The sequence below is a fragment of the Medicago truncatula genome, chromosome 7 (assembly GCF_003473485.1).
Source record: "Medicago truncatula cultivar Jemalong A17 chromosome 7, MtrunA17r5.0-ANR, whole genome shotgun sequence".
Lineage (NCBI taxonomy): Eukaryota > Viridiplantae > Streptophyta > Magnoliopsida > Fabales > Fabaceae > Medicago > Medicago truncatula.
In genome coordinates, this window is record NC_053048.1 from 4,917,748 (window position 1) to 4,937,285 (window position 19,538).

The 19,538-nt window shown below is 37.6% G+C and overlaps 1 protein-coding gene and 1 pseudogene across 1 annotated transcript; both read right to left on the bottom strand.

The window, feature by feature from the left end:
* Positions 1–233: 233 nt before the first annotated feature.
* Positions 234–3,002, bottom strand: LOC25497562 (receptor-like protein kinase FERONIA). Its single transcript, XM_024770159.2, has one exon. It carries the CDS (start codon positions 3,000–3,002, stop codon positions 351–353), a length of 2,652 nt encoding a protein of 883 aa, XP_024625927.1. The 3' UTR covers positions 234–350.
* Positions 3,003–5,926: 2,924 nt separating this feature from the next.
* LOC25497563 (receptor-like protein kinase FERONIA) lies at positions 5,927–8,785 on the bottom strand (annotated as a pseudogene).
* Positions 8,786–19,538: the final 10,753 nt, after the last annotated feature.

A 19,538-nucleotide genomic window follows, 5' to 3' on the forward strand; every position in this document is an offset into this window, starting at 1 on the left:
GTGTTTTGTTTTGGCTTATTCTCTTTATGATTAATGGTCATTCATGATTATGTTGCTATTTGGGAACGCCTCCGGCGGTGGTTTTAAAAATTATAATAGGGGAAAAATTTCAAGTATTAGAGTTAAGGCTCTCAAATGTGTGTTGTTAAGTTACAAATACTTTTTTTTGTTTATGAGAAGTAACAGAAACATGAGCACTTATTTAGTCACTAAAAAATAAAACATAGTTGGCACTCAAATTTCAAGATATGATCAAACAACATCTTTTATGCTGTGCAAAAATTATTTAGTTTTACACTATATATGTTTACACTACACTTACATGTATAAAAGGGTGTTCCATGTAACTGCTAAATATAAATTTTGAAGTTTTGGCATGAATACGACCGTGTTCTTTGATTCCCAATCCCAGAGAAAGGCTGTTCTCGAGTACCTAGCCTCGCTGAGACTGTGCTCTCCTTGTAGGTGTGCGATCTCGTAAAATGCAGGTCACTCCATTCATCACTCATATATGTCCTATCTTTTTGGGTCATACCAAATTGGCTATCTTCTTCACTCACTACCAATTGCAATGCAAACTCTAAACCCCCAACCACTTGACTCATTGAGGGTCGTTGAGTCCCATCATCATGCAAGCAACTTAACGCCAACTTGCAATAATATTTCAAGTACTCATCTGTGATAGAATCCCTTACGAATGGATCAACTATTTGTTCAATTGCCACACCTTCATCGTAACATTTTTTAAACCAACAAACTAGACTAGCAGTATTCTTATCCAAATCACGAACCAAAGGTGGTCTAGCACACAACACCTCAAGAAGCACCACACCGAACGAGTACACATCAGATTTTAGAGTTAGCCTTTGGAGCATATAATATTCGGGATCCAAATATCCGAGGCTCCCCTTCACCATCGTGCTGACATGGGTAGTTGATATCCCTGTCGGTCCCACCTTGGATAACCCAAAGTCGGAAACCTTTGCCATCCATTTTTCATCCAACAATATGTTGGTGCTCTTCACGTCACGGTGTATTATCTTCTGTTTCACCTCAGTATGAAGATAATTCAGCCCTCTCGCTGCACCCAAAAGAATCTCAAGCCTCTGCTTCCATGATAGGGGCTGGTTATTAGAACCATAAAGATACTCGCAAAGAGTACCGTGCTGCATGAACTCATAAACCAGAATCATCTCTGTGTCGTCATTGCAATATCCCACAAGGGATACCAAGTGAATGTGGCGAAGCTGAGAGAGCAATTCGATTTCGTTCATGAACTCGTTGGCACCTTGTTGAGAGCCTGATTTGAGGCGTTTTATGGCAACAAGTGTGGATCCATCGACACAACCTTTGTACACGTTGCCAAACCCTCCAACTCCGATGATGAAATCATCGTCAAAGTTGTTTGTGGCTGCTCTGATCTCTGCAATTGTAAAGGACCGGCACAAATGGGGCGGCAAAGATGACAACTCTGTGTTCTTTGTTTTCGACAAGTTATCTGCCATGACATTGTGAAACCTTCTCCTTAGCCAAAAAACTATGATACCCACAATAATTGCTAGCACGAGGCCTGAAACTGCAATTACAACAACAAAAGCTGTGGTGATCTTAATTTTTTTTGACGCGGGGGGAGATAGAACAATGGATTTTGATATTGGTCCTGCGAGATTGTTATTTTTGTCACTTATTTTTAAAATCTCGATTCCATTAAGAAGGACATCACTGTATTTTGTAAAGACAGTTTCTGGTACTCGTTGAAGCTTAATTGAAAGATTAACTCTTTCAATTTGACGGCTCCCTCCTTGAGAATCCATAGTCAAGGCATAATCCTTATGAACAGGAACCATACGAACACCACTACTCCAATAAAGCACGTCAGCCCTTGGTTCAGCCATAATATCATCTATAAAAATCTGAAAAACTCTATCACCTGGATTCTTGATATGCCAATCAAACTCACAAAAATGCAACCTTACCATATAAGTAAAAATAGAATCAACTTTAAAATTCCATGTCACATTATAATTCTCTTTGGCATCCATTCCATAACTTCTTGCAGTTAAGTACACAACTTCTGGTGCAGTGTAATTTGGAATAGTATTTTGTAAATAGTTTGGATGATCAGGTCCAAAATAACTTGATATGCTTTGTGGATATTGTTTCTCCAAGTAACGAGGAAAATCATTGTCCCAATTACGAAACATACCAGTATCGTCACCAGGTGGAACTTGACTTTCACCAACGCTGACTCTATAAACCGTCTCCATAGCTTTGTTGTTAGGAATATGGTATTCATTGCTGTCAAAGTCAAGTAATGTCAAATGATAATTTGGGTCACTGAGGTTTGTGTAATAGAGAAAAGACGGCATAGACACAATCTCAATTCCGTTGATGAAAGCAAAAGCATTTAATTGGTTTGTGTTTTTGGGAATGAAAGTTACGTCTAGTTTCTCCCCTTGTTTGGTATGGATGCAATATTCTTTGGTGATTGTCTTGTTATCGTTTGGAAGCCAAAGTGAAGGGCTAAAGTCTTTGAGAAGGGTAAGGTTGGTTCCTACTTTGACTGTGAAGAGAGCGTTGGAGGTTTCAAAGTTTTGATACGATGTTGGGTAAAAATGGAGGCGAAGAAAAACAGGGCCACTATTGATCGGAGAAAATGAGAATGTGAAATCGGAAAATGATATACGTGCAGAGGAAAATGGAATATGATTAACAGAATCAGAGTTAGGATTAGCTTTGGCTTTTACAGATATGATTTGTGGTTCAATGACAGAGAAGAGTTTGGTATCATCATTGTCCCCAACCCAGGTTCGATTTTCAAAGATAGTATCTATGGAATGACCACAATTTACAGCTAAAACATCATATGAGCTGTTAACCGCGAGAGGAAACAACGATAGATGAAGGAGAAACAAAGTAATAGACAGTAAGGTTATTTCACTAGGAACTATGTTCTTTAGGGAGTTGGCCATAACTAGAGAATTTTTGTCGAAGTATGCCATGCAAGAAGTTGCATTTATTGAGGTGGAACGTGTATTGGACGGGAAAATAATGTTCCAACTTTCAACATCAAAATTACAATCAAATACACGGTGTTTACCCAAATTATTTTGGTATAGTGGAATTTAGAATTTTTAAGCAAAGTTTTGGGTTCTAACTTTATATGACGCATCACGGAAGCAAGGTTTAGCAAATGTTAAACCTAAAAGATAAACAGAAAGGATGTAAGCGACAAACCTATTAAATAAGGGTTTCCATAATCCACCTGAATTAAGAGAAAAGTCTCGAATATTTTTTTTCAATGAAAAAGTGCCTCTTAGGCTGCATAAGTTATGTTTAAATACTAAAAGAAATAACAAATCCGTAAGCGATGAGTTTTGCTCGTGAGGTCTGAGACTTTCCGAAAAGGTATAATTATGGTAATTCCGACACCGAAAGCAAAATCTACACCACTTCGATTGAACTTTTCTTGCAAGCCACTTCGTCATCGATACGCGTCGCCAGTTTATCTACATCAATATAGATAACATTTAATTGGAATAAGAAACTCGATTAAAGATGAACAATTCTTTCTAAAAAAATATATAGGATCAATTCTCACAAAAGATTAGTCATTAATAAATGCGATAGATACTTCACATATGGTTTGATTAAAACAAAAAATACATTTGCTTGTTCTTGTGTATTATTTTTTAAATCCACTTTCCGAAAAGGTATAATTTGGGTCATTCCGACATCAGAAGCAAATTCTGCACCATTCCGTATAAACTTGTCTTGCATGCCACTTTGTCTTTGACACACGTCGCAAGTTTATCTACATCATTATAGATAACATAAAATAAAGATGAACAATTCTTTCTAGAAATAAATATAGGATCAATTCTCGCAAAGATTAGTCATTAACAAATGCGATAGATACTTCACATATGGTTTGATTAAAACAAAAAAATACATTTGCTTGTTCCGGTGTATTATTTTTTAAATCCATTATGGATTAGATCAAAATTGTAAATGAAAGATAGAGGTAAGAATATACGGGATTATATGCATGATATCCTAAATTCGAATTTTAAATAATAAAATTGTATCCATCGAATAGGAAATTATTTTGTAAATGAAAACGTATTAGGAAATAGGGGAATTACTATGAAACAACATCAATAGGGACCCTCTCAACAAAAAAAAAAACATCAATAGGGACCGTCCATGAAATTAGTACAACTTTGAAATCGTCAAACTTTCTTTTGAAAGATAAGGAGATTTCGATATAAAACGAATGAGTGGTCTGAGTACACTTGAGCATAGAAATATCTATTCAGAAATACTTTAGTCCGTCACATTTATAATTAAAAAGAATTTTTAGATTTATTGAATAATTAGTGTATCAAGTCTATTTATAGGATTTTTCAAAAAAAAAAAAAAAAAAAGTCTATTTGTAGGCCAAATATATTAATTATTCAATGAATCTAAAAACTTGTTTTTTTTGCTTATAAATGTAATCGGAAGAAGTATTTTTCAAGGTTGATTGGATTTGGACAAATAACGTTTTCTCAAAGTATATCTTGTTTTTTCTTTCTTTCTTTGATTCCTTTTTATTTGTCTTTTCTCTATAATTTCTAGGTACCCTTTATTTATCTCTATTGGAGTATGTGTAGGTTTTTTCACAAAAAAAAAATGTACGTGTAGAAGTTTAGTAGAAAAGGAAAATTCATTTTAAACGAAGAAAGTAAATTAAACGGCTTGTATAATTCAACACGATGGAGAGAAATTGATGTTATAGTGGAGAACAAGTAATAAACCAATCCAGCTTTTTTTTCTTACAACCAAATATAAAATCCCACCATGAAAATTTTGGATCAAATAAGAAGGATAAGAAAACTCACACACCAAGCAACGATTCCTTCGGCTATTGTTTTCTTCGTTCCTGCATTTTCACGAGTGGTTTGATATCGGTAACTTGATTGAAAGTGGATCAAGAGATCTGCTATAGATCCTTTTTGTTATCTAATCATATGTTATCTAATGTGTGTTTCTTCACACCTCTCTCATTGTATATGATCCTTTTTGTTAGCACGAGGCTGAATATTTTTATTTTTTTTGACAAGAGCACGAGGTCTGAAATTGTAATTACAACGATAATACTTGATACGGGTGAGATAGATCAATGAATTTTGATATTGGTCCTGCAATATTCCTATCCACATAATAAATATACACAATATGCCTGTGGGATACCACGGGGAGACGAAGACTTTACGAAGTCTTTGAATAAATAATGCCATGATAAATTAAAAATGTGATGTCACGTCTCAGCGCTACATAATAAGAAAAAAACTACAAATCGACTATTTTGTCACTTGTTAGTTAGTTGACGACCATTGACTACATTACAGAAATATACCAAGTATAAATTAATTTTGTTTGCAAAAATCATTTTATTTTTCTTTTTTATAGATTCAATTTACTAGATGTTATTATTTTTTTTGTTGGTTATCATTTTATCAGTAAGAAGTTTCCAACACTGTATAACAATGATTAATCGTAGAATATGTGAGACACTTAAGTTGAGTTCTTCTATTGCAACCGTTTTTTTTTTTCTATTTGTAAGAGTCGATGATCGAACTTTTGACCACTTGGGCCAACCATTGTTGGTCACTAGAGATAATTACATTCGAGTTGTACAAGACATTCAATATGTATATCTCTCTCAGCGAAATTTAAAACTTAGTTCATTATATTGTAAGAGTCAAATCTCTTCCGCTAAACCCAACCCACTCTAATTGGTAATCTAACCCACTCTAATTGTTTATTGTCGTAAAAGTCTCTCTTACCATATACTCAAAAATAGATATCAATTCTTCTAAAACTATAATCAAATCATAATAATAAATTCAATTAATCAAACATATGAAAGGCCTAACTTACTAGAAAATTCAAGATATGATCAAACAACATCTTTTCGCCAAGTGCTAAAATTATTTAGTTTTGATATTACATTACGCTATACATATATAAAGTGGTGTTCGATATTAATCGCTAAATGTTAACTTTGAAATTTTGACATGAATACGATCGTGTTCTTTGATTCCCAATCTCAGAAAAAGAATGTTCTTGAGTACTTGGCCTCGCTGAGATTGTGCTCTCCTTATAGGTGCGGGATCTTGCGAAATGCATATCACTCCCTTCATCACTCATAAATGGCAAGAATCGTAGACCTTTCATCTCTTTTTGGGTTGTACCAACCTCGCTATCTTCCTCACTCACCACCAATTGCAACACAAACTCTAAACCCCCAACCACTTGACTCATTGAGGGTCGTTGAGTTCCATCATCATGCAAGCAACTCAACGCCAACTTGCAATAATATTCCAAACACTCACCCGTGATAGAATCCCTTAGGAATGAATCCAGTATTTGTTCAATCGCCACACCTTCATCGTAGCATCTTTTAAACCAACAAACTAGACTAGCTGTATTCTTATCCAAATCGCGAACCAAAGGTGGCCTAGCACACAACACTTCAAGAAGTACCACACCGAATGAGTACACATCTGATTTTAGAGTTAGCCTTTGGAACATATAGTACTCAGGATCTAAATACCCAAGGCTTCCTTTCACCATTGTGCTGACGTGGGTAGTTGTTATCCCCGTGGGTCCCACCTTGGATAACCCGAAGTCGGAAACCTTAGCTATCCATTTCTCATCCAACAATATGTTGGTGCTCTTCACGTCACGATGTATTATTTTGTGCTTCACCTCAGCATGAAGATAATTTAGCCCTCTCGCAGCACCCAATAGAATCTCAAGCCTCTGCCTCCAAGGTAGTGGCTCGTTATTAGAACCATAAAGATACTCGCAAAGAGTACCGTGCTGCATAAACTCGTAAACCAAAATCATCTATGTGTCATCGTCGCAATATCCAACGAGGGATACCAAGTGAATGTGGCGAAGTTGAGAGAGTAACTCGATTTCGTTCATGAACTCGTTGGCACCTTGCTGAGAGCCCGATTTGAGCCGTTTTATGGCAACAAGTGTGGATCCATCGACACAACCTTTGTACAGGTTTCCAAACCCTCCAACTCCGATGATAGAAGCATCATCGAAGTTGTTTGTGGCTGCTTTGATCTCTGCGATTGTAAAGGAACGGCACAAGTGGGGCGGCAAAGGTGGTGACCCTTTGTTCTTTGTCTTCGATGAGCTATCTTTCATGGCATTTTTAATCCTTTTCCTTAGCAAAAAACCTGTGATGCCTACGACAGTTGCAAGCATTAGGCTTGAAATTGCAATCGCAACAACGATAGCTATGGAGATACTTGATGTGGGTGAGATAGATTTTTTTGATGATTGGGTTGGAAATAATTTATGTCGGTGAGATATATTTATCAACTTTGGTATCGACCCCGCGAGATTATTATTTTTATCACTTACTTTGAAAATCTCGATTCCATTTAATGTGACATCACTGTCTTTTGTGTAGTTCATATTTGTTAGTGGTTGAAGCTTAATAGAAAGATTAACTCTTTCAATTTGAGAGCTTCCTTCTTGAGAGTACATAGTGACAGCATAATCCTTATGAACAGGAACCATACGAGCACCACTCCAACTTATAACATCAGCTCTTTCCTCAGCCAGAGTGTTAGCTATAAAAATCTGAAAGGCTCTATCACCTGTATTAATGATAAGCCTGTCAAACTCACAAAAATGTAACCTTACCATATAAGTGAAAGAAGAATCAACCTCAAAATTCCAAGTTACATTATAGTCATAAACCAAAGTGCCCAAATTAGGAGGTTTATCAACATTTATTCCATAACTTCTTGCAGTTACGTAAACAGCTTCTGGTGCAGTGTAATTTGGAATGGTATTGTTTAAAAAGTTGAGATGATGCATATACTCACTTGATACACTAAGTGGATATTGTTTCTCCAAGTAACCATGAAAATCATTGTCCCAATTACGAAACATACCAGTATCGTCACCCGGTGGAACTTGACTTTCACCAACGTTGACTCTATAAACCATTTCCAAAGCTTTTTCGTTATGAATTTGGTATTCCGTGTTGTCTAAGTCAAGTGATTTCAAATGATAATTTGGGTCACTGAGGTTTGTGTAATAGAGAAAAGAAGGCATTGACACAATTTCGATTCCGTTAATGAAAGCATATTTAACATTTGATTTGTTCATGATGCTTGGAATGAAATTTATGTTTAGCTTCTCATTGGGCTTGATTTGGATACAAAATTCTTTGGTGATTGTTTCCTCATAATCATGAATCCAAAGGAAAGGGTTGAAGTTTTTAAGAAGGGTAATATTGTTGTTAACTTTGATAGAGAAAATTGCATTGGAGGGATCAAAGCTTTTAGATAAATTTGGGTAAAAATGAAGGCGAAGAAAAACAGTGGAATTAGTGATGCTAGAAAATGAGTATGTGAAATTTGAGAGAGAAACACGTGCGTGTGTGTATGGAACTTGGATATTTGAGAGGGAATTAGGTTGTGTTGTAAGAGATGGGTATGTGGTTTTTGGTTCAATGAAAGTAAAGAGATTTGTGTTATTAATATTATTATCACCAACCCACATTCGGTTATCGAAGGTAGCATTGTTTGTTGAGGAACCACAATTGATGGCTAAATTGTAAATTGGTTTGTATGAGGTAGCAACTAGAGGGAACAAGAGCAAAATGAGCGGTAGTAGGGTGATTTTTGTGTAATTTTTTTTGTTTATGGAGTTTGCCATAGCTGTGTGAGAAGAGGGTGAAGAAGGGTTGATTCTGTTGTTGTTGAGATTTGGGATGGTACGTAGAAGTTGCCTTTAATTATTATTATTATATACATTGAGAGGTAGGAAGGGAGATTTTTATAAAAAAACACTTGAGACTGATCATGAAATCCATTGCATTGAAATGGTCAAATGATTTCCTTAGGAAGAAATTAGGATCACATAATTGTGGATAGGAAACTTTCATTTCTGTTTTATAATTAAAAACCATACGAAAGAAATAGAATTTTATTTTTTGTTTTATATAAGCAAATATATTTTTGCGAATACTTCCAACCCTTTAGGTTCATTGCATAAAATCCAAGTGATTAAGCATTAGACAGGGGTGGACAAGCGGGCGGGTTCAGACAAACTCGACCGCATGAAAGATCGGTTTTTACGAGTGGCGGGTTGTCGGTTATGCGGGTCAAACGGGTGGTCTAATAGACACCAATCAGACTATCAGAGAACACAATGTTTTTATTTATTTCCCCTTCTCCCACTTTTTTTTTTTTTTTGGTAGATAGACGAAATGGCAAAGCCATTATAAACTCACACACACAAGTGGAGGTACCGGGGTTCGAACCCCGGTCATGATATCTGACTTAACAATTTCGGCATTTTGCCAGTTGAGCTAGGACTTCTGAATCCCCTTCTCCCACTTAACCACAACCAAGACATAAGTTTAATGTTTTCCACAACACACCCTCATTGAAAATACTAATACATTCATAATTGTGGATAGGAAAACACTCATTTCTTTTTACTAACTGAAAATCATACGAAGGAAATAAAAATACTAATGCACTTCATTCTTATTACAATAGAGTGACAGATTTATTTATTTCTTACATATGTAGAAAAAAAAATATGACTAAAATAAAAATTATAACTTAATCAAGTTCCCATTTTGTTTTGATTGTTTAAGAGTACAATTTGTTAATTATACCCTTTTTTAATTCCTTTTTTTTAAGGAACCCTTTTTTAATTACTGTCACTTACTCTTATTCAATTGTGATTTATGCACAAGTGTATGTTTATCTAATTACTAAAACACACATGTTACCACAGTTTTTTCTACATTATCCTATCAAACAAAAACTCCCTTTTCTTTATCTTTATTTTTGAAATTAGTTACCATTTTCATCTCAAGAAAATCAAACTTATTTATCTCCTTATATAACACGTGCGCTCCAATGACTAGATTTATGCACTTTTCCTGCGGAATTGCCAGCGGATTTTGGTAAATTTTCGCTTCCTGCGGATTTTTCAAAGGGTTTAGGTGCCTAGGTAATAACTTCGTGGGTAAATATTTCCTGAGTATTTTGAGAACCGCAAGAAATGTTCCTGGGAAAATTTCCACTCGAAAAGTTAAAAATATCCGCAGGAAACCTTTGGGCGGAGTTGGACAGTGGGTATATTGGTTTAATTTAATTTTGTTGTTTGTGAGAAGAAACAAAAGTGAAGTTATCACATGAAGGTATAATTGAAGGTGTTGGATTGAGTTTGTTGTTTTTTTGAGTTGAAGGATTTTTGGATTTTGAAGTGACGAATTTCTGTGTTTGTTTGATGATGATGATGAAGTTTATGAAGACAATGATAGTAGTGAAGAAGAAAATGTGGGAAGAAGATGAAGAAATGTAATTAAATTTGAATTTTTCGTCTTCTCGTTTTTTAGTTTTGCTCCCTCTACAAATTTCGTTTTTTGGTTTTGGTCCTGGAAATAGTCAAGTCCATCTACAAATTTCGTTTTTTGGTTTTGGTTTTGGTCCCTTTACGAATTTTGTTTTTTTGGCTTTGGTCCTTCTACAAATTTCATTTTTTTTATTTTGGTCCCTCTCACTGTGTGACTCATCAATAAGTTTGCCACGTCAGCATCGTCTGCCACGTCAGGTTCTACCACGTCATCCTCTGTTTGCCGCATGTGCGTTTTTGTAACGGAAGTTGACGGGAGGGACGAAAATCAAAAAGTTATTAACTTATAGTGGTTGTTTTAGAACAAAAAAGATACATGGACGAAAATCAAAAACACGCCAAATTACAGGGACGATAGGAACGATTTACATATTTAAGCCATTTAACAATATCGACATTGTTAGTTGAGATAAATCCAACGTATAATATTGAGTGTTTAGTTAATTAATGGTGCTTTACCCCCCTGTAATATAGGTCATTTTTGGTTTTCCCCTGTAAAATATTTTTTTTTATTTACCCCCTGTAAAAAAAAAAAAAAAATTGGAATACCCCTAATAGGTCATATAAAAACGACTTTATTTTTTTTTCAGAATTTTTTCGTTTTTTTATGACCTATTAGGGGGTATTCCAAAAAAAAAAAAAATTACAGGGAGGTAAAGCACCATTAACCCTAAGATTTATTTATTCTTCTAATGAGTTTTTTTATCTTCACAAAATTTTCTCTTTTGTTTCTGATCCCTCACAAAAAATTTCTCGTTTATTTCTAGTCCCTAATTGCAAGTTTAAGATCATATCCATGTGGAAATTATGATCCTTTTATGTTCAAGATACATCCAACATGTGTTATTTGTATTTTAAATTGAAGACAGTTTTGGAAAGAAAAAAATTCAGCCCAAAAAGAGCTGAAAAGGGTTATTTTCTTTATATATAGTATAGATATAAACCGATGTTCCATATTAATTGCTAAATATAAACTTTGAGGTTTTGATATGAACATGATTGCGGTCTTTGATAACCATTCTCAGAGAAAGGGAGTTCATGAGGACTTGCCCTTGTAGAGACTGTGCTCTCCTTATAGGTGTGGGATCTTGCGAAATGCAGTTTACTCACATCATCACTCATAAATTGCGAGAACCATAGACCTTTCATACATGTTCTCTCCTTTTCGGCCATACCAAATTGGCTATCTTCGCCACTCACCATCAACTGCAATGCAAACTCTAAACTTCCAACCATTTCATTGGGGGTCGCTGAGTCCCATCATTATGCAAATAACTCAACATCAAAGTTCAATAATATTACAAAAACTCCTCTATGATAGAATTCCTTAGGAATGGATCCACTATTTGTTTAATTGCCACATATTCACCCTAACATCTTTGAAACCAACAAACTAAACTAGTCGTCTTCTTGTCTAAATCGCGAACCAAAGGCGGCCTAGCACATAATATTCACTGTAACATCCGATTTTAGAGTTAGCCTTTGGAGCATGTAATATTCAGGATCCAAATACCCAAGCAGCGACGAAGCTAGCGAAATTTCTACGTGGGGGCCAAATATAAACAAAAATAAAATATTTTTAAAACCAGCATATGAAATTTCAGGATGAAATATATTTTTAGTCCCATAAACTATAATTTTATAAGTTTAGTACTTACCAATATTTTATTCAATTTTTGTCCCATCTTGTTATACCCTGTTTTTGGACCTAAAAATACTGGGCCCAATTTCATTTCAAACTTTGTCAAAAATCGAATTTCAACTGCACAGTTCAAATTGTCTCTGCTACGCAGTGTTTTCAATCACATTTTTACCTATGTTTTTCATGCATAAAACTTTTCAAAATGTCTTTATTTGTCTTGTAAGTCATTTCAAAAGTGTCTCTGAATCATTGCATTGCTTTTTCTACAGTTTATTTCAAAATTTGCAAAAAGTCATACAGAAGGGTATTTTGGACATTTCCTGCAGTGGGACCCATTTTCATCCTTGTGACTGTCTCTGAGTCTTTTCGGATTGTTTTTTTACATTTCATCAGTAAACCTTGTTAAAATTCATTTCAAACTTGCGTTTGAGTCAGTGTTGAGTCAATTTCAATCTGTTTAGGTCATTTTTAGCCCTAGGGGCATTTTGGTCATTTCACATAAAATTTTGGCATGGGGAGGTTACTTTGAAGTACCTCATTTAGGCCATTGGTTCGTTTTAGTCCGTTTTGTCAATTTTATTTTTTGTTTCACTTTACGTTTGGTCGAATTATGTTTTTTATTCAAATTTTATTTTTAATTGCATTTTGGTCCCTCAATTGAGGTCCCAAAATTGCATTTTTGTCCAAACTGTTTTTTGTTTATTTCATTTCAAGTTTTTTTTAATTTTGCAGTTTAGTCCTTAAAATTCTTATTTTTGCAAAAAGGTCCAAAGTCCATTTTAAGTCCAAGGCCGTGCCCCTCCCATACAAATCCAGATGTCACAATTCCATTGGCTCAAGTGTACACATGTCAACTATATAAACAGTGAGTCAGATTCAAAGCCATTAATCCCACGCCACATCACAAACACCTTCCAACTCTTTTTTCCATTTCTCAAAGATCAAAACAGAAAAATTTCCCAGAATCATCAAGAACATTCAAACCCTAACCGTTTCTGAACCGATTCCGAATCAATCCAAATCAGTTCAAATCAATCCAAATCAACTCAAATCAGTACAGAATCAACAAGATCTTTGCAATTCTCAGAGATTCTGCATCGAATCTTCATCATCGAATTGAGTTTCTTCGCAATCCAAAGTGAGAATTCGCCATTGGCGAACTCCAGCACTGATCACGAAGGTTTCGAGAGCGTGAAAAGAAGAAAGAAAGAAGCAGAATCTGGACCGGTGAAGCAGACGAAGAATCACTGATTTATTTTCAGTGTTAAAGCCAAGAATCAACAACACAGAAAGCGCAGAATCAAGTTTCCCGGAGAAACTCAACAGAATCTCCATCACAAACATCAGGTAAAACTCAGAACCTCGTTTTCAAAATAAAATCATAGTTAAACCTGAAAAATCACGCAAGCATATCAAAAAATTTTCCAGAATCACAAACCGTAACCGTAACCGTAAAGACGCAAATCTCGCTTTTCTCTTTTCAAAAAAGCATCAACGCAAGCGAATCGTTACAGATCAAGAAGGATAAAAAAGGATTTGATCCAAGAAAGTTTCAAAGAAAAAAAGAGTTTCAAAACCGTGACATAAAACCTCAGATCTACAACGATTCAGACCTTGCATGCGAAATCTAATGCCATATTCTTGTTTAGAACGAAAAAGGATGTCTTAATCTGTAAAAGTTTTTGAAAACGGTGGAGTTTCTCGCCTCCGGTGCGGCGGCGCCGCCCTGTTGGGCCGGCCAGCCACCACACCGGAGCGGCGAAGCTCACCGGAGAAGACAACCGGAGGAGAGGAGAGAGGTGAGAGCTTCTCTCACTAGGTTTAGGGTTAGAGAGAGAGGGGAGAAGGAAAAATGGACTGGACCGGTCCTGTAATCCTTTTATAAGCAGCTGAACCGGACCGGTCCAGCTCTGGTTCGTTCCCTTCAATCTAGACCGTTGGATCTAGGGTTCCATCTCCTGGATCAATCCAACGGTCCCTGCGTTTTCCTGTGTTTTGACTTTGGGCTTTGGGTTTGGGCCTAAGTTTCCATACGTTTTTTGCTCCTTTGTGCTATTTACACCTTTTTTCTGTGCTATTGAAACCTGTGCCTTGACCAAAATTTTGATAAAAATTCCTAGATTTTTTAGGTATACGTTGTGTTGATTTCTTATTGTTTCTATGACATTTTTGCATGTTGAGCTTGATAAAAGTATTGCATGATTAATTCATGGCATTTTAATTCCTTTTGGATCATTTGCCATGAGTTTTTCATTGTATTTTTATCCTTAATGTGTTAATATGTGATAATAATCTTTTGATATGTTGATGTGAGATGTTTATGCCTATAATCACATGTTGATCTTGCTGATTTTGAATTGTTTTTTTTTTTTTTTTATCTTGACTTTGTTATACATCGTGCTTGCTAAATTCTCATGTTGCATACTCATTTGGCACATTTTGCATCTTTCCAATTATACTTTTTCCTTGTTGAACTAACATTTTGTTCCCCATGTGATTTCACTCCTAGCATTTCACTACCTCCTCCACTTTCTTTAGCTTAGCATTCATTTTTGCAAGTTTTGATTCATTTAGTGATGTAATTTGTTATCATTGGTTTGTAGCTTGGCAAAGGGGCCATAGAATGTATTTAGGGGATTTTTGTAATATGGACTATGGACACTATGACGCACCGACACGCACACACTCACCCTAGATGTATGCTTAGGATTGTATGCATAGATGTATGGCTAGGATTGCATGATTAGATGAACGCTTAGTTTCGAACACTTAGAGAAAATCCAATTTTTTCCAAAAAACATGCAAATAAATTCACTTCAAATATTTTCTAAAAAAATGGAGTCAAAACTCCAATACCTTTTCCCTTTTATTTTCTTAAGTAAAATTTTTCAATAAATCTTAATCCTCCTTAGACTTTACTTTTGCAAAATGACTAATTCCACCTCACACTTTCCAAATCTTATGCCCTTGAGGCCTCTCATCTCCTTTCTTCAAAATCTCTTTTCAAACTTAAAATCAACCAACAAAAAAAACAAAAAACCTTTTTTGAGAATGAACTACGAACGGTTTTGATCCCTTAAAAGGGTACGTAGGCAATGAGTCAAAACTCATCCAAGCCGAAGTAAAAATCAAATTCTACTTCTTCTCACCTCCCATTCTTGACTAATCGCACCTTCTTTTTTACAAATAAGCAATAAAATTAAAGCGTAGAAATAAACTTAGGAAAGCGGTTCTTATGGAATACCATAATCGCTCCGGGTGCCTAACACCTTCCCGTAGCGAAAATGACCCCCGAATTCGGAAACTCAAGGGTTTTTCTCCTTTTACCCTTCCCAAGAAAAAAGAGGGATATCAACGGTCGAAAGGTACAAGTCCAATTAATGGCTTGGCACCCAAAAACCATGATAACAGAAATGGCGACTTCACTGGGGACTCTTTTTAGCGGGTCGCGCCTAGTTTTCTTTAGTTTATATTTACGCTTTGTTTTATTGCTTACATATGTGAATACTTGTTTATTTTCATTTGACGTGTGGGGTGAGAATATCAAAAGTCCTAACCCGGGCTGAGTGAACTTATGTTTAGGTAGAGATATAATCGACAATTCGATCCGAGGGTTGCCTCGTGTATTGGATTATGCGATCAATCTCACATAGCTGAGGCATTTTGAAGGTGATATTGTCGGCGTGTGTTGTCATGCTTAGGCACTTCACTTTCAATTGTTCGACGAAGCTATGAACCGTAGTTACCAAACCCATCCTAGCCTTTTTAGGACGTAGTGCGGTGGCTAAATTGAGTGTTGTCTCAAACTTTAGTCGTCACGCGATACTACACTCAAACTAGACCTTCTCACAAATAATCATGGAACGGGTGTTGTCCTGTACTACCACGATATATGTGAGAGAGGTTGCAGTTTGGGAACTGTGTTAGAACCTTGGTTACTACTATCCAAAGCCTTAGTTCACCGGACGCCGTGTCCATCCGTGGCCCCGTTACTTTGAAACTCAACCCACTTTTAAACAACACAATCATGCATACATGCATTCATGCATAAACATTTTTCATGCATTCATCGAAGGGTTTAAACAAATGAGAATTTTTGTAAATAATCACAGGTATGAAGAAGACTAAGTGCTACAAGTTCAAGGAAGTGGATTTGGTTAGTTTGAGAGAGTTGGCACTCAAGGTCAAGAGTCAAACAGGGTTCCGACTCCGATATGGGGGATTGCTTACTTTGCTCCGAACCGATGTGGAAGAGAAGCTAGTGCACACTCTAGTGCAGTTTTATGATCCGAGCTTCCGTTGCTTCACTTTCCCGGACTTCCAGTTGGTTCCTACTCTCGAGGCTTACTCCAATCTAGTGGGTCTGCCTATAGCCGAGAAGACGCCTTTCACCGGTCCCGGGACTTCTCTTACTCCTCTGGTTATTGCTAAGGATCTCTACCTCAAGACTTCCGACGTCTCCAACCATCTTATTACCAAATCTCACATCCGGGGGTTCACTTCGAAGTATCTTCTTGATCAGGCTAATCTCGGTACTACTCGTCAGGATACACTCGAGGCTATTCTTGCTTTGCTTATCTACGGGCTCATTCTCTTCCCGAACCTCGACGACTTCGTGGACATGAATGCTATCGAGATCTTTCATTCCAAGAACCCGGTTCCTACTTTGCTAGCGGATACCTACCACGCCATCCATGACAGGACTCTCAAGGGCCGTGGGTATATTCTTTGCTGCATATCTCTCTTGTATAGGTGGTTTATTTCGCACCTTCCGAGTTCCTTCCATGACAACTCGGAAAACTGGTCCTACTCGCAGCGGATTATGGCCCTCACTCCTAATGAGGTCGTCTGGCTCACTCCGGCCGCTCAGGTGAAGGAAATCATTATGGGTTGTGGAGACTTTCTCAATGTACCTCTTCTTGGTACCCGTGGAGGAATCAACTACAACCCCGAGCTTGCTATGAGATAGTTTGGTTTCCCTATGAAGTCGAAGCCCATCAATCTTGCTACATCTCCAGAGTTCTTCTTCTACACGAATGCTCCTACCGGACAAAGGAAAGCTTTCGTGGATGCTTGGTCCAAGGTTCGAAGGAAAAGTGTGAGGCATCTAGGTGTGAGATCCGGTGTCGCTCATGAGGCCTATACTCAGTGGGTGATAGATCGAGCTGAGGAGATTGGTATGCCTTATCCAGCTATGAGATACGTGTCTTCATCCACTCCGTCTATGCCTCTACCTCTACTTCCCGCGACTCAGGATATGTATCAGGAGCATCTAGCTATGGAGAGTCGTGAGAAGCAAGTGTGGAAAGCTCGGTACAATCAAGCCGAGAATCTAATCATGACTTTGGATGGTAGAGATGAGCAGAAGACTCATGAGAATCTGATGTTGAAGAAAGAGCTAGCTAAGGCCCGGAGGGAACTAGAAGAGAAAGACGAGCTGCTTATGAGGGATTCCAAGAGAGCCCGAGGACGACGAGACTTCTTTGCCAGATATTGTGATTCAGATTCCGAGTCCGATAATCCTCCGACTACTTCCTATGCTTGAGGGCTTCATGTGTTTATTTCAAAGTCTTTCTGTTGAGAATACTATGTAGTTTTGTTTATTTGCAAGATTTCTAATTTGTTTAAAAATCCTTCGATGAAAAAAATAAGTCTTTTGCATTTGCATTTGCATATCATGCATCATATGCATCATGCATTGGTCACAAAGGCTTCCAAGTGCTTACCACCTCCTGGTTTCTCTGCCTCAGTGTGAAAAGTGGCTCGTGCTCAGAGAATTTACGAACCTGATAGAACTGATCGAACCAGAGAATACAGAAGAAAGAAAAGGGCTATGGAAGAAGAGAACGCTCAGCTTCGCACCGAATTAGCCACTCTAAGGGAAGAATTGGCTAAAGCTAATGACGTCATGACTGCTCTGCTAGCTGCTCAAGAGCAATCAGCTACAGCTATCCCTACAACCACAGCTGCACCGGTGACTACAAGCGTGCTCCCAACCACTTCTGCGGACACTCGCTTTGCTATGCCAGTGGGGTTTCCGTATGGGCTTCCACCGTTCTTCACTCCCAGTACTGCAGCGGGCACTTCGAGCACTGCTAACAATGTTCTGATCTCTGCAACAAATGCTGCCTCCATCAATGCTACTTTGCCACAAACAACAGCGGCTGTCACTGAGCCTCTTGTGCATACCCTGCCCCAAGGTGTTAACATCAACACACAGCACGGAAGTATCCCCGTAACCAAGACCATGGAAGAGATGATGGAGGAACTTGCTAAAGAACTCCGTCATGAGATCAAGGCCAATCGAGGGAATGCGGACTTTTTCAAAACTCAAGATCTTTGCTTAGTGTCAAAAGTGGATGTTCCTAAAAAGTTCAAAATTCCGGATTTCGACCGGTACAACGGGCTAACTTGCCCTCAAAACCACATCATCAAATACGTCCGAAAGATGGGCAATTACAAAGACAATGATTCCCTTATGATCCACTGTTTTCAGGATAGTTTGATGGAGGATGCCGCTGAGTGGTATACTAGTTTGAGCAAGAATGACATCCATACCTTTGATGAATTAGCCGCTGCTTTCAAGAGCCACTACGGGTTTAACACTCGATTGAAGCCGAATAGGGAGTTTCTCAGGTCCCTATCTCAGAAAAAGGAGGAAAGTTTCCGTGAATATGCGCAAAGGTGGAGAGGGGCAGCTGCCCGTATCACTCCTGCTTTAGATGAAGAAGAAATGACCCAGACATTCTTAAAAACCTTGAAGAAAGATTATGTTGAGAGGATGATCATCGCTGCCCCGAACAACTTTTCAGAGATGGTCACTATGGGAACCCGTCTTGAGGAAGCCGTCAGGGATGGAATCATCGTGTTTGAGAAAGCTGAATCCTCTGTAAATGCGTCGAAGAGATATGGTAATGGACACCACAAGAAGAAAGAAACGGAAGTGGGGATGGTGTCAGCTGGAGCCGGTCAATCAATGGCTACCGTTGCTCCTATCAATGCAGCTCAAATGCCTCCGTCATACCCATACATGCCGTACTCTCAGCATCCGTTCTTCCCACCGTTTTACCATCAGTACCCCCTGCCGCCGGGTCAACCTCAAGTGCCCGTCAATGCAATTGCCCAACAGATGAAACAACAGTTGCCGGTTCAACAACAACAACAACAACAACAGCAGCAGCAATATACCAGACCAACTTTTCCTCCTATACCAATGTTGTATGCAGAACTTCTTCCAACTCTACTCCAGAGAGGGCATTGTACAACTAGACAGGGCAAGCCACCACCTGATCCGTTGCCTCCAAGGTTCAGGTCTGATCTCAAATGTGACTTTCATCAAGGTGCCTTAGGTCATGATGTCGAGGGGTGTTATGCTTTGAAGTATATCGTGAAGAAACTCATTGATCAAGGGAAGCTGACTTTTGAGAATAATGTTCCACATGTC

Excerpts from the sequence above, each read along its gene's own strand:
- LOC25497562 (XM_024770159.2), bottom strand. The coding sequence starts at position 3,002 with ATGGCATACTTCGACAAAAATTCTCTAGTTATGGCCAACTCCCTAAAG.